This window comes from Podarcis pityusensis, assembly GCF_964106645.2.
Source record: "Podarcis pityusensis genome assembly, chromosome: 15".
In the NCBI taxonomy this organism is placed as follows: Eukaryota; Metazoa; Chordata; class Lepidosauria; order Squamata; family Lacertidae; genus Podarcis; species Podarcis pityusensis.
The window spans coordinates 9,086,992-9,102,457 of NC_138040.1; the positions used below are offsets into that span (position 1 = coordinate 9,086,992).

The 15,466-nt window shown below is 47.3% G+C and overlaps 1 protein-coding gene across 1 annotated transcript in view; it reads right to left on the reverse strand.

Annotated features, from left to right (window-relative positions):
- Positions 1 to 257: 257 nt before the first annotated feature.
- Positions 258 to 15,466, reverse strand: part of CLUH (clustered mitochondria homolog) — a 74,924-nt gene continuing 59,715 nt past the window's right edge. Inside the window, exons 15-25 of the mRNA XM_080982813.1 lie at positions 13,315 to 13,559; positions 13,066 to 13,150; positions 10,789 to 10,942; positions 9,724 to 9,863; positions 9,055 to 9,135; positions 7,757 to 7,882; positions 6,173 to 6,294; positions 5,779 to 5,872; positions 5,528 to 5,662; positions 4,187 to 4,260; positions 258 to 2,727 (exon numbers count right to left, since the gene is read on the reverse strand). Of these exons, the coding sequence (XP_080838939.1) occupies positions 2,577 to 2,727; positions 4,187 to 4,260; positions 5,528 to 5,662; positions 5,779 to 5,872; positions 6,173 to 6,294; positions 7,757 to 7,882; positions 9,055 to 9,135; positions 9,724 to 9,863; positions 10,789 to 10,942; positions 13,066 to 13,150; positions 13,315 to 13,559 (1,407 nt within the window). The 3' untranslated portion in view covers positions 258 to 2,576. The remainder of the gene's footprint in view (positions 2,728 to 4,186; positions 4,261 to 5,527; positions 5,663 to 5,778; positions 5,873 to 6,172; positions 6,295 to 7,756; positions 7,883 to 9,054; positions 9,136 to 9,723; positions 9,864 to 10,788; positions 10,943 to 13,065; positions 13,151 to 13,314; positions 13,560 to 15,466) is intronic.

A 15,466-nucleotide genomic window follows, 5' to 3' on the forward strand; every position in this document is an offset into this window, starting at 1 on the left:
CGTAAGGAAATAACGTGGCAGAATAGCTGAGCCACAGCATCTGGCAAGATTCTGACCATACCACCTTAAAGCCCCTCAGGAGACAGATACCCAAGGCTGTCATTGGCTTCAAGTATAAAATTAAGCCAAATTGTCCACAGTCTGCGAGAAAAATTGGGCAGATGGTTCTTTTTCTGCTTATGGCACAAATTTATTTGAGGGGAACCATTACTGGGAGATACTACTCAAAACAAAGCACACAAAACCTAAAATAAAAGTTGCATTGAAATCTGTTCTTTATTCAGACACTTCCAAGGAAATTCTGTATTTTTCTCTCTCGCCCCCCACCTCCACATCTGGACCAAAGAACATTCTCTCCCCCAGGGAAGGGGGCAGGGCTCTTGCTATGTACCTAAATTGCACTCGCATCAAGGAACAGGCAACCTTCGCTATCTGGGCCCCAGAACCATGCCAAAGTTTCGCTTTATTTTATTTTGCCCACTGTAGCAGCAATTTCCAGCCACGCTACGATGACGTCGCTCACTCACACACTCCCCTCCCACCCACCTTTCTTTGGTAGCTGTTTTTGGCAGGTTTAATAGGGCCGCAGGGAGCGTAAGTTGCCCAACCCCTTGCACTGAGTCTGTAACACAAGTCCCGCCCCCCCCATCCTTCCCCCAAATACAATATTCGAGTCACATGGTAGAAACATGACCTCTCACTCTTGTGGTTGTGAGCAGGGGTGGCGTCTGACAAAATGCAATTTAGTACAAAAGGGAGAGGAGGGAGGTGGTGACCACCAGACTCTGCATTTTGAACTCAACATGATGTGTGTGTTTCTTTAGGCAGGGAGGGCAGAGCTAGGAAATCAGCTTTATTGTTCTTACGAACACATTCAACCTGTCGGTAATAGCAGGGACGTACAGTAGTGAGAGCTATTAAGAGTAGCTGAAGAACATATCACCGTTTTCCCCCTTCAGGGGAGAGCAGAATATTGGGCAGAGCATCCATTGCCAGCAATGAATGCCTTCTTGGGAAACTTGTGTTCTAAAGCTGATGAGGCTTTGGGACAAAAAGCCTCCACACGAACAAGACCCTCCCCCCCCCCAATCATCTTGTTGCATACTATATAGTATTTAATACAAATTTATTATTATTTTCACTGCGAGAAGGAAATTAGGGGGAGAGAAAAGAGCTTCATTTTAGGTTCATGATTCTTGTTTAGTACATTCACAGATAAACCTTTTAAAAACAACCCAAACATTGATTCAATTCAGCTCACCAATTGAACCAGTTGTTTTCGGGACAGCAGTCTTCAGCTCCTCGAGTACGATTTTGGGGCGCATAACTTGCGAGGGGCGACCGAGGCGCTTTTGTTCCATGCCATTCACACAACTCTTTGAGAAGGGGGTGGGGAGAGAGGTAAAGTATAGGCACTAGGGATTTTCCATTGTATAAGTTGAAAAGGGTAAGGGGGGAATTTATACCAGACTTTAGGGATGCTTTGACATGGGAGGAGCCAAGCCTAGTTACTCAGCACTCCCTCCCTGCCCCCAAGCCATCAATTAAGCTTTTACAGTTAACTTGGCATAGGGGGGCAGCTGGATGATCACAGCTGTAGCATCCCATGGCTTGGTTTTCTTCTTTTTAAATACCCCCTTCCTTTTGGATGCTGTTTCTTATGCTGTGCTCAAGAGGGAGCAAAGCACAAGGAATTCAGGTGGACACAAAAACCACACAACATCTCTTTTCCTGGGCCATGAAACTTGGGGAAAAAACAAAACCGCACCCCACATTCCCAACAAATCTGAATAGTTTGGGGGGGGGGAAGACAAGGAAAGAATAAAAAGAGGAACCCTAAAAGGAATCCAATGGCTGTCTCCTAAATTTAGACCAAAAAAAAGTTCTATGCCATCTGCTCAAAACAGTTTCCTCTGCAGTACCAACTCTGCTCAGGCCTTAAAGATAAAACATTGAGATAAAAAATATGGCTGAATTTATATTTAATATATAATATTTATAGTGTCACGATCACCTAAACAGTGCAGCAGCGGGCTGAGCCTCAAAAGTTGGAAGAAAAAGGAGAACTTTTTGGGGGGTGGGGTGGGGGAGAAGAACCACCAGGCCCGGGAGGTGGGGAAGGTTCCTTTTCTGCAAAGTTATAGATGTCCTTTAAAAGTCAACAGAAAAAATGACCTGAGAAATGTTATTATACCTCACTTGGAATTAAATCTCTTATGTACACGGTAAAAATGGATTGAAACGTACACGCACACACGCATGCCCCCTTTCCACCCTCCCCACGGCATCCCTGCATTCTCCCGCCCCAGTTAGACTCTCCGGGCACCAGCAGCTGTTGCACCGGCCTGTTTCGGGTGCCCAGTGCCCGCCTTGACAGGTAGGGTTCATTTCTCAAAATTTAGTTCTTTGCATTGTGTATTCATTGTACCAGTGCAAATTAAAAAATAAAAACAACAACAACACAAAAACACATTGCCGAGGAGAAGCTGCCCCGAGGAGAGGCTGAGCAACCCCCTACACCCCACCCCGGGACAGATTCAAACAGCCAGAGCCTTCTCCCGACGCAGACCCCCAAGCTAGGGAGCCGTGGCTGCAGGCGGGCTTGCTTCGGGCTCGCTCTCTTCCGTGGGTTTTTCTTCCGACTCCAACTCTTCGCTGCCCTTGAGGACCTCCTGAAGTTGCTGGCGCCGCTGCACTTCGGCTTTAAGGTTCTCCAAGTCTTTTTGGCTGCGGAAAGGAGAAGGGGGAAAGGCTGGGCAATCCCGGGCAGAGCAAATTCAGAGGAATAGCGCGCAAAGCGGGGCACTCAGGGGACGGTAGACAAGAGGTAGCTCATCTCCCTAGCTGTTGCCGCGACAGAAAGACCCGACCTGTGTTTATGCATCTCTCCTATCCAAGCTGCGTACAAGCAGGCAAAGACTCCGCCTGCGATTAACCTGCTTCTGCTCCTCCCACTTCAATCCTCTCCTGGGTCATGGGAGACAGAGGAGGGGCCAGCAAACTTTTTCAGCAGGGGGCCGGTCCACTGTCCCTCAGACCTTGTGGGCGGCCGGACTATATTTTGCAAAAAATAAAAATGGACGAATTCCTATGCCCCACAAATAACCCAGAGATGCATTTTAAATAAAAGCACACAGTCTACTCATGTAAAAACACTCAGATTCCCAGACAATTTCCGGGCTGGATTTAGAAGGCAATTGGGCCGAATCCGGCCCCCGGGCCTTAGTTTGCCTACCCATGCCCTTGACTCTCCACCAGCCTGACCTCTCTCTCCCCCTTTCCCCTTTCCCCTGCCTCTGACTTTCATCTCCTGGCTGTTAAAGGCTCCCCCAATTCACCCACCTCCACTCCTTGGTGTCCAGCCATTCCTTGATAATCTTATACCGAAAGATGATTCCTAGTTTTTTCGAAAGGTAATTTTGGCAATGCAGATTTGGCCCTGGTGCTTTCTGGAGCAGGGGTATGGAACTGCAGGCTAGGAGCCCCCCCCCCGCCTCTTTAGAGACTCCCCTTTAGCCATTCCCCCTTGTTCCAGGTCACACCCCTCACCAGCCTTGCACCTCAGGTGCTTTTGTCCTGGCTGAAATGTATCCTTGTACTATGATAATGAGTCAGAATGGAGGGTTGTGTGTGTGTGCTAGCCTACCGTACAATGTTAAAATGTGCATCAGTTGCTCTGCCCATTTTTGGCTCTGGCCCCGCCCACCCCTGCCATGTGTCCGGCAGGGAATCTATCCCTTGGGATGAAATCATTTTCCCCTCCCCTGCTCTAGGGGAACAGATAAAGGCAGGAGAGACTTTATAACACAACGAAGGAACTCCCGTCACTGTAGAGCAGATGAAGAGTTTGCTATGCACTTTAAAGTTAGGTGAGGGTGAATATTTGGCTCTCCAACTACTGCTCATCTACAGCTCTACTAATCGGTGGCCGATGCTTGCTGGAGCTGATGGGAGTTGTAGTTCAGCAACCTCTGGAGGGCCAAAGGAAGTGTTGCCAAAGAAGTGACCTGTAATCGCGAACCAACCTACACCTAAGCTTCAAAATTCTCCTGAATTCTCAAAATTCTCCTGAAGGCCCCCCTGCCCATTAAAAACAATGGAGGCGACATCCAATGCCATTCATACCACCACTCCTGGAGTGGTAGAGAGAAAGACAGTCAGATACACAAAGTTTGAGGTCTCTTACCTTAGTGGAATGAAGAGAATCCCATTGATTATGTTCAGCTGCTCCAGGACGCTGGCCATACTGGGAGCTGTGAACTAAACGAAACAAGAGATTAGCTTATTAACCAACAAAATAAAAGCAACACATGGGGCTAAGAAACCAATGCACAGTTCTAAGCAGCAAACAAAAATGCCGGGCTGCCTAAATGGGACCGTGGATCCTAGAGGCAGCCAACGCTCTTCCCCAGTATAAAGGGAGGTGGTGATTTGGGTAGCGAGCAGAACACAGGGTTTCTGACACAAACAGGACTTGGTGACTGGACGACTGGGAAGGGCTCCCAGCAATGAGGATGCGAACAGTGGCTCAGGACCGCAATACCTCAAATGACCGGCTCTCTCCCTATGAACCAACCTGGACCCTTCTGTCTTCATCTGAGGCCCTTCTTCGTGTGCCTTCTCCATGAGAAATGCGGAGGGCAGCAACACAATAACAGGACTTTTCTGCGGTGGCTCCTCATTTGTAGAATGATCTCTCCAGGGAGGCGTGCCTGGCGCTTCCATTACATATCTTTTGGCACTAGGCAAAAGCATTTCTTTTCTCCTTGGTCTTTAGCTAATTAAACGATCTATGGCCTTTTACATTGGGGGGGTGTGTGTGTGTATTATTTTTGGTTTGTTACTATAGTAACAACATTTTTTAAAAAAACATGCCTGGAATGGTATCTGGGAGCCAGGTGTACACCACACCTTGGGTTCCAGGTTGGAAGAAAGACAGGAAATAAATGCAAGTAAATAAAATGTATGCACTTCTCCACCCTTCTGAGCCCGATTCCCAAGAACAGGAACCCTTTAGGTCAGGTTAGGCTTAGAAGGGAGTTGTTTCCTGGCAGTTCAGTTGAGTGGGGAGGGAACAAGTCACCAAAGGATCATTATGCTGACTTCAGTTGCTTCGTATCTGCACTACAATGAATTAAAGCCTTGGCTTTATCTGCCATTTTTATCTTGCCTAGAGCCCTCAGTGCTTCACACACACAAAACAGTGTGGCTTTGACCCAGACCCAAGTTCAGGTCCCTGTCCAGCCGAGAAGTGGTCAGGCTGATCTTCAACAAGCAACTGCTTAACCCCCATCGCTCAAGGATATTGCAAAGACAAGCAATTCCAAGCTATCTGAGACAGGAAAACACCATGGCTGAGCTCTTGTGACGAGATGGGAGTAAAAATCCCCGAGTAGTGGTGCAGTAGAGTAAACTGAACAGCACTCCTGGACACTGAAGTGTGCTACGCACTGCTGCTTAATTCCTCAGACAAGAGGTACATCTTACTGCCAAAGCCAATCTGGGCAGCTACCGCAGGGCAACTCACTTTCAAGGGCATAATGTTGGCGCTGGATCCATTCTTGTAGATCTCATTCATTGTGCGTTGCAGGGCCACAGCCTGCTGAGTCAGATATTTCAAGTACTCCGAGCTTTCTTTGGTCTTATCGTGATGCTCACCAAGCTAGCCAAAAACACACACAGATATTTATTAATACTTATATGTATATTAAACAAATGCACATACATAACGGAAACAGAAGGCGTCCAATGTATTAAAGCAGAGCAAGAGACCCTTACCTGGTTTTTGTAGATCGTGTAGCCTTCCTTCTCGTGCTGCAGAGCCGACCGGAACTCAGCTTTGCTCTCGTACACTCGGGCGACCAAGTGGTGACTGCAGAGAGGATGCAAAAAGGGAAGACAGCAGAATGATGTTTCTGCGCATGGTTGAAAAGCGATCGCGCACGTGGTGAGAAGTCGGTTGCAGAAGCAGGTCTGGCAGACGCCTCCCCACCAACTTAACACTCAACAGTGTTTTTCAATACTTTCATGTAACGTTTGATCAATTGCATTTCCGTGGCTGGCGGGTCACGATACACACATTTGCAGAGGCATTCCTTAATATAATGCATGTATTTTAGCTGCGAAAGCCCCTCCCTCCCCACTGGGCAAACAACAGGATTGGGCGTTTCACCTGAGTGCAACTTTCAGAGACTTGGCGCCGTGGTACTTGGAGTTGATGAGCAGCGCGTTCTCCAGAAACCGCAGGGAGAGATCGTACTCCATCACTCCATGGAGGACCAAGCCAATATTGTTCTAGGGGCAGAAGCAATGTTCCAGTGAGGCAGGGCCAGAAGTGGACCTTTAGTGCTAGAGCTGGCCTTCCCACACACAAAAGAAGCCCTAAGGAGCCCGTCCATCTAATCTACCCCCATGGCACATACAGGACACACAGTGATCAGAGGTGCGGCAGGGGGCGAGAACCCCCCCATTTTTATGCAAAAGAAGAACTTCCGCTTGTCAGAAACACTGCATAAAAATGAACGATCATCATAATCCTTACAATGCTGTATATACAATATTTTAAATCAAATCTGAAAACAAGGGACACAGGAAGATAGCAGTCTCTCCCGTCCCCCACAATCCGTTGCAGTTAATTTTGGTTACTGAGGGAATTGGTTACTGGGAGGGATGGCTAACACCCCAGAGGACAGGATCACACTTCAAAACGACCTTGACAGATTAGAGAACTGGGCCAAAACAAACAAGATGAATTTTAACAGGGAGAAATGTAAAGTATTGCACTTGGGCAAAAAAAATGAGAGGCACAAATACAAGATGGGTGACACCTGGCTTGAGAGCAGTACATGTGAAAAGGATCTAGGAGTCTTGGTTGACCACAAACTTGACATGAGCCAACAGTGTGACGCGGCAGCTAAAAAAGCCAATGCAATTCTGGGCCTCATCAATAGGAGTATAGCATCTAGATCAAGGGAAGTAATAGTGCCACTGTATTCTGCTCTGGTCAGACCTCACCTGGAGTACTGTGTCCAGTTCTGGGCACCACAGTTCAAGAAGGACACTGACAAACTGGAACATGTCCAGAGGAGGGCAACCAAAATGGTCAAAGGCCTGGAAACGATGCCTTATGAGGAACGGCTAAGGGAGCTGGGCATGTTTAGCCTGGAGAAGAGGAGGTTAAGGGGTGATATGATAGCCATGTTCAAATATATAAAAGGATGTCACATAGAGGAGGGAGAAAGGTTGTTTTCTGCTGCTCCAGAGAAGCGGACACGGAGCAATGGATCCAAACTACAAGAAAGAAGATTCCACCTAAACATTAGGAAGAACTTCCTGACAGCAAGAGCTGTTCGACAGTGGAATTTGCTGCCAAGGAGTGTGGTGGAGTCTCCTTCTTTGGAGGTCTTTAAGCAGAGGCTTGACAACCATATGTCAGGAGTGCTCTGATGGTGTTTCCTGCTTGGCAGGGGGTTGGACTCGATGGCCCTTGTGGTCTCTTCCAACTCTATGATTCTATGAATTTCTAAAAAAGTTTTATACAGCACAGAATCAAGTCTGCTGAATCACAGAACTAGAAGCCCACAAGGGCAAAGGAAACTTGTGTCCCAAATTAGAAATGCAAAAGGCAGAGGTTTTTCAAGACGCTGCATCTCATTGGAAAAAGTCAAGTTCAGCTTTAGGTGTTCCGCCTGCAGAAACCACACAGGCTCTTTAGCTGGGGCTCCAGAGACCCTGGCCGGCCAACAGCTAAACTTACATCCAAGAGTGCCATTTCTGGGTGATCTTCGCCAAACACCAACAGCATGAGGTAGCGTGCGCGGTATAGCAAGTTGAGCGCTGTAGACAGCTGGCTGTTTGCAAAGCAGTACAAAGCAAGGTGCATCTACAAGAGGCATAAGAGAATCTGGTTGCAGATAAACAATTTAGAAATAAATAATAATAATAATAATAATAATAATAATAATTTCAACAAGAAACAAAATTGTTAAAAGTCAGAACCACCCCTCCTTGCTGTTCTCCCCGCCCCCCTGGAGAATCTTCCTTCTGTTTCCAAAATTTGGACTGTGATGCCTTTTATTTCCATAGTCCTAATTGGCATCATTCATGGTATTAGCCGCTGGAGGGGATCGGGATGGGAGTTTGGAGAAATACACTTTTTTACGATTTGGGGGTGGGTGGAAGGAATTCAAAGATAACCCAGTGAGGATAGAGTGTTTTCAGTGACTATGGAATACTGCTAGGATGAAGAAGATAAAATTTGTTTGCTGCTGGGGATGGAACAGGCTGCATCCTGAGTAGGCAGGACTTTGCGCTGCAATGTTTTGTTGCAGAACCCAGCTGTCTCCACCAAGGGAAGAACACATAACCCAATGTTGCACCTGCACCTTATATTTAAAGAACTCTTATGCCACTTTAAACAGCCAGGCCTTCCCCGCAAATAATCCTGGGAACTGCAGGTTGTTAAGGGTGCCTGGAGTTGTTGGGGGCACCCGATCCCCATCGCAGAGCTACAATTCCCAGAAAGGTTCAACCAACAACTCTCCTTCCTAGGGAGCTCAGAATTGTAGCTCTGTGAGAGGAACAGGAGTCTCCCAGCAACGCTCGGCACCCCTTAATAATCTACAGTTCCCTGGATTCTTTGGGGAAAGCAGTGACTGTTAAAATGCTATAACAATGCTTATTTAAGTGCATGGTGCAGATGTGGCCCAACTTTGGGGGGGGGGGGGGAGAGAAACTCAGAACTCGTGACACCAACCCCCAAGAGACTGCCGCTTGTAGGCAACAGATCTCAATGGTAGAAAAGTGGACTGATTTTCTTGGGGGGGGGGGGGGGAGACTTCAGATGCAAATGGTAGGGGAATTGGAATGTTCCGATTTCAAGATCTCCCCGCATTGAGAAATCACAAAAGCTAGCACCTCAGGGGAAAGGGTTTTGCCTTCTCCTTGATGTGCTAGTTTTCTGTGGGCAGGGGGGTGTTTCCATGACGCTTCCTCCTTGCCTCCTCAGCTGCCTGCTGCAGAATCCTTCAACCCTCCCCGCTGTCTGCTACTTACATATTCCTGAATTGTGTTGGGGTGCTCTATCCCAAGGACTCTCTCGCTCATGAGCACTGCTTTCTGCTGGTTACTTAAGGCCTGGAACGAAAGGAAGAAGACAGAGTTGAAAAGCCAGGAAAACCCAAAACCTTCTCCGCCTCTCACAAAAAACCCCAGGAGATTTTCGGGTTTGGGCTTCGTAAAAACCAGTTGCTCTTTCTTGCTTTCTCAGAACGCTTAAACGATAGTTCCCAGGATTCTTTGGGAAGGAATGTCAGCCTATAGCCCAATGGTGTCATCCAACAAAGATAATTGGTGGGGGAGATTCGGGAGAGAAAAAGGAAGTACTTCTTCACACCATGCGGAACTCATTGCCACAAGATGTGGGCAAGTTCCCTCCACCAATTTGTCTAAAACCCACCAAGGGCTAAAAGTCATTATACTTCTACAGTTAGCCCTCAGGGTTTCACAGGCAGGTGTCTTCTGAACACCAGTGGCTGGGGAGTCAGCAGAAGGGATCTGTTGGTTCTCCTGCCCTGGTTGTGGGCTTCCCAGAGGCACCCGATTGGCCACTGTGGGAAACAGGAGGCCGGACTAAAGAGGCCTTCCTTCGGTCCAACCCAGCAGGCCTCCTGCCTACGTAACACAGAAGATTTGGGAGCAGCGAGAGGTCAGGGCTGCCCATACCTCTGAGTAGTCTCCCATGATGTAGTTCAGGCGAGACAAGAGACGAAGGCAGGCGCAGATTTCCATGTGCATGGCGCCATACACGTTGTTGAACAGGTTTAAGGCCTCGCTGATCAGCTCGCAGCCCTCCTTCAAGAAACCTGAAATGTGCAAAGAAAAAGCACTCTTGAGATGGCAGGTGATGCTTAACTACAATGTAAGCAGTTGTTGGCATCCGTCTGTCTCGAGAGACAACAGTGCACCTCTGGAGGTGAAGTCAAAACAGCCCAAATGACAAGACCCTCCCTCTCAGCGTCACTGATGTGATCCAAAGGAAAGCAGAGCAATACGTTTGGCACCAGCCTGGCTGCAGGAGCTACTGAAAGTAGATGTACAAGGCATTATCCAACCATCTTAGAGATTCACTCCAGATTTGTGTAGGGTTTACCCCTTAGCCTTTTCTTCTGGATGTGGAGGATGTAAGCAGTGGAGGCTGGTTTTATCAGTGCAAATGGGGCACTGGCCCCACCGCCTCTCAGTCTGCCCCCACCCTGTTGCTTACAATCAATCGGGGAAGGGAGATGTCTCCTTTGTCTCCATATTGCCCACTTGTAGAACTCAGCAGGGAGGAGGAAGAGGACAACGTTGCTGGACAGCTCAGTTGGTAGAGCACGAGACACTTCATCTCAGGGTCGTGGGTTCAAGCCCCACATCGGGCAAGCGATTTCTGCATTGTAAGGAGTTGGACTAGAAGACCGTTGCAGCCCCTTCAGTGTCTGCAATGCTACGAATTACGTGGCTGTGTCTGCTGCTGGAACTGGCGTCACCTAGTGTTGGGCCCTACCCTACCCCAATGACTGTGCCGTACATACGTGTTGTAAAGTAAGTGCCTCTCTCCCTGCCACATGCCTTGCACAGAGATCTGGGTAAACTTTCGTTTTTAATTTTTTTATTTTTAAACTTCTCAGGGAGTCAGGATCCGGCTTATAAGAGCCCCTGGGCTGCCAAGGTTAAACCCCACCCCCAGGACCTATCCACCTTGGTTCGAAACCAAATTCACAGCCAGTAGTACATTGCAAGTGATACCTTGCTGCACTTTTGCCTGGCCGCTTTGGAAGAAATGGAAGGCGTCCGAGGCTTTGGGGTTGACGTGCTTCACAACTGGGAAGATGTTGAGGATGTCCTCTTCTGTGAACGTTGGCTTGTGGCGGTTATCAAAATTGTATTCTTTCAGAAGGATCTGAAACATAAACACACACAAATGCTTCCATACCTTTCCTAAGAGAAAAGGAAAAGCCAGTTGTTAAGTACCACTCTATGTTGCCTAATTGGGAGTCCTGCGTACGGGTTCTGGACGCCACAGTTTAAGGCGGCTATCGACAAGCTGTGTTCCCAATGAGGACTGATCCTGTTGCTTGCTTCCATAAAAATTTTTTGAAGCTTTTCTACAATGCAATAAAAAGCAAACTAACTAAACTTTCCAGAGATGGAAAGAAGATAAAAGTCCCTACCAGAGAAGAATGGAAGATTAAGTTGATGGATTATGCCGAAAAGGCAAAAATGACCGGAAGAATCAGAAATCAGGAAGACCAAAATTTTAATAAGGAATGGGGAATTCTTTACAATTTATCTTTTAAAACCATTGTAAACTGCTAAAATCGTTAGTAGGACTGGAGTAACACTTGCAGTTTAATGGTGAATTTTGGACATAATGGAGAGGTAAAAGATTTGGATTATTATAAAAGATGCAGCAGGAAATGGTTAACAGTAGGACCCACAAAGGGGAGGAGGGAAGTCCAGGAGATTCTTTAGCATCTCGTTTTTATGTTGTATGCTGGATATGTGCAGTGCTTTTTTTCCTTTTAAAAACATGTTTAGGGGTACTCTCATTTTGACTCAAGAAAATCACCATTTTATGGTTCAAATCGGGAAAAATAAATGCAGTAAATGGACAAAAGTAAAAAGATTCACAAAATGTTTAGGGGTATGCGTACCCCCAGAAAAAAGCACTATATAATATTATCTAAGCAAAAACAAAAGAGAAAAGAAAATGCAAAGTCCTCTCTCAAAAATAGATTTTAATACCCTCCAATGATAATAGGGACATTTTCATCTGAGGAACTACGCAGCATATGCTGCCCCTTCGGCATCTGTGTTTCTGCTGCCACCCCCACCCAGGATTTCTCACCCCCCCAAAAAAAACCTGACCCTCATTGACTGCTCTGAGTTTTGAGCTGCTCTGCAGCTGTGGGGTGGCAATGGCTCCTTGACCATAGCAAAGGAGGAGGCCTGGGTCTGCACGTAATAGTGAGCCATGGTTAATGGTGACCAAACGAGGCTTGTAAACAGAAAACCTAGTCAACTATTTCATTTTAACCGTGATTTATAAACCATAGTTAAGCTGCAGGGGCTGGGTTCACGAGACCAGCTACAGTTAGCTAAAACCATGGTTTGTAAATCATGGCTCAGAGCAGATGTGGGGAACGTTCTGGCCCTCCAGTTGTTGCTGACCTACAACTCCCAACATCCTCGGCCACTGGCCATCCTTGCTGGGGAGGAGTTGGAGTTCAGCCAACATCTGAAGGGCCAAAGGTTCCCCACGAGTTACAGATGAACCAGGCATCGCGGGCAACTCAATTGGGAGCCATCCTCTTAGCCACAGTCTTAAACGAAGAGTGTAGGTGGAGATTGCAGAATTAATTGGATTAGGCTCTTCCAGGTGGTGTGTGGGTTTTAGGCTGCACCTACGACTGCTGAAGCACAGCAGCAAAATAATGGTTAAAATCCAGCAGTTACCGTACTTTTCTCCTGCCTCAAGCGAAAGTTCCTTCTTAGGGAGGGAACTGAAGGGGATGCATGACAGTTTCTATCAGCAAAGCTAGAAATTAATCTCAGGTGGCATTGCATAACCTAGTGGCTGGCAGGAACGCAGTGCGTTCTTCCTGTACGCCAGAAGAGCTCAGTAACCAAGAATGGGTGATTCCTCCCTCTTCCCTCCCAGTTCCTTTTCCTTTTGTGCTGTCGCCCTTAAGATTTTTAAGAGCTTAAGGCCTGGGGCTGTTTTACCGCTGATATTTTCAAACTTGCTTTGGGAGCCTTTTCTAGCTAAAGCGGTGTTTCTCAAACTTGGGTCTTCCGCTGTTGTTGCAACTACAACTCCCATCATCTCTGACCACTGGTCCTGAGAGTTAGGGATGATGGGAGTTGTAGTCCAACAACAGCGGAAGACCCAAGTTTGAGAAACTGAGCTAAAGAGTGGAGGAAAAATGCCTTTTAAAAATAAAGTCATTATGTTCTTCCAAGTTGTGTTCGGAGGGTTAAATGAGGGAGAAGAACTTGGAGGTTGTGTACATTGTTCCCCACCTGGATTCCAGTTTTGAGGGAGATCTCACGTAGCAGGGTGACCTTCTGTAGACTGTATACTTCCACTGCTTGGTCAACACTCTCACTGCAAAAAAGGAGAAGGGGGAGTCAAAAGGAAGCAACACACCAGAGGGATCCACATTTTCAAACTAGGACTTCAGAGGGGAGACATTCCCAGTTGTGTGGAAGACTGGGAGTCCTCACCATGGACCGACAGCTGTGAGTTTTGTAGGTTTTTAAGAGACGTACCATTCCAAGCTGAAGTCAAAGTAACTCTTGGCTTCCGAACAAATGTTCTTCCACAATTCTTGAGGGCTCATGGTGGCCCAGGCAGTGTTGTCAGCGGCGCCCAAATTCCGATTTTTCCTCCTCTTGTTCTTTTTCTTGGAGACCAGCTCATCGGCTGGGAGATGGGCCACGGGGTTTGGGAAGGAGCTGAGGAAGCAGTTGAGGAAATGGCTGATGGCAGCTGATAAGCCTGACAGCTCCACTCCCTGTGGGAGGGAAAAAGGAGACCATTAGCGCGCTACATGTTAGTGAAGTCAAATAATGCAAACGGAGTCCGGGGAGAAAAGTCCTGGTAACGCCTTACTGAGCAAACCCAACGCAAGCAGTGATTTGAGGAGAAGGGAACAGAGAGCTTTCGTTTTCCTTACTTCAGGCCTTCTACATGGCAGGGAGACATTCAACCAAACATACAGAGGAAAACTCCCTCAGGACTACCCAGCTAGTCATCTGTTCATTTAAAGATGTGTAAACTGCACTTTCATAAAAACCATCGCAAGGTGGTATGTCGATTAAAAACACAGTATCACAATAAAAAAAACTTAAACCGCATAAGAAAGAGCTGGTTGGCAAAGAATCTCAGGTTTGAAAAGACTACCCAAATAACATGTTTTTTATGAGACGTCTTAAAACGAGCAGGGACGGCTCCTGCCCAATTTCTATTGGTAAGGTGTTCCACAGAGCTGGACCTACCACGCTAAAGTCTCATCCCCTGGTGAAGGCCAAACGAACCTCAGGGATAAGTGGGAAAGTGCCCCCTCAGAAGGCCCTGGCAATTGAGGAGGAATCAAGCAGTCCTGAAGGTACTACTTTCCATCTCTGAGGGCCTTCTGGTGGTTCCCTCACTGCAAGAAGTGAAGTTACACGGAACCAGGCATAGGGCCTTCTCAGTAGTGGCGCCCTCCCATCAGATGTCAAGGAGACAAATAACTATACCACGTTTAGAAGTCATCTGAAGGCAGCCCTGTATTAGGAAGTTTTTAATGTCTGATGTTTTACAGTGAAACCTCAGTTGCCGTACGTAATTTGTTCCGGAAGCTCGTTTGGCTTCCGAAATGTTTGACGACCGAGGCGTGGCTTCTGATTGGCTGCAAGAGCCTCCTGCACTCAAGCAGTAGCTGCGTCGGAGGTCTGGCTTCCGAAAAACGTTAAAAAACCAGAGCATTTACATTTGGTTCGGGAGCCAAAATGTTCTAAAACAGAGGTGTCCTGGAGTCGAGGTTTGACTGTGTTATGTTTTTATAAATGTTGGAAGCCTCCCAGAGTGGCTGGGGCAACCCAGTCAGATGGGCAGGATACAAACAATAAAATTACTATTATTAATTCCTACTACTACTACTACTACTTTGTGTCCAGGTCATTCGGGGCTTTGTGAATTAACAGAAGGAGCTTGAATCTGGGATGGCAGTAAATCGATAACCAACGAAACCTGCTAGAATGATTAGTTGCATCTTCTGGACCAGATTTGCCCAAAAAGCGAATGAAATGAAACAAAGACTGAACTGGATTTTTTGGGGGGCGGGAAACTATTACACTGTGGGCGTCCCTCCCCAGCTGAGGCATCTGGATGCCAGAAGCCCCATGTGGGATTCCACACACACACACACACACACACACACACACACACACAACTGGGGAAGGCGGCTGGGAGACCCAGCTAGCATGCAAAGCATTTTGGAGGAGTCATTGCTCTGGAAACAAACCCAAGCACATTGCTGCATGCGCTGAAAAAGCACTTTTTTGGGGGGTGGGTAGAGAAAGAGGAACCCTTTGCAAGCCCCCCCCCCCAGCTTCTCAGGGATCTGGGAACACCAGGCTTTCATTAACTGCGCCGCGGGTCTGACACAAGTTCACACAAATGCTTGCCATCTCCCCTCCTTGTTAAAAACCTTTCCTGCTGAGCGTGGAAGACAAAAACACAAGCTCAGCCACGAAGGAATAGTTTTTGAATCACTCTTTCTCTCTCACACACACAGACAAGTTGCCACTGGTTCTCCCTCAACCACACAGGCCTGCACTTATTTTAGGCCTTAATGAGATTGTGCTTCCGGTTGCTAGGCAACCTGTGCAAGAAGCCTACGGAGGAAATGGCTTCTCTCTTGATCTGGGAAGGAAG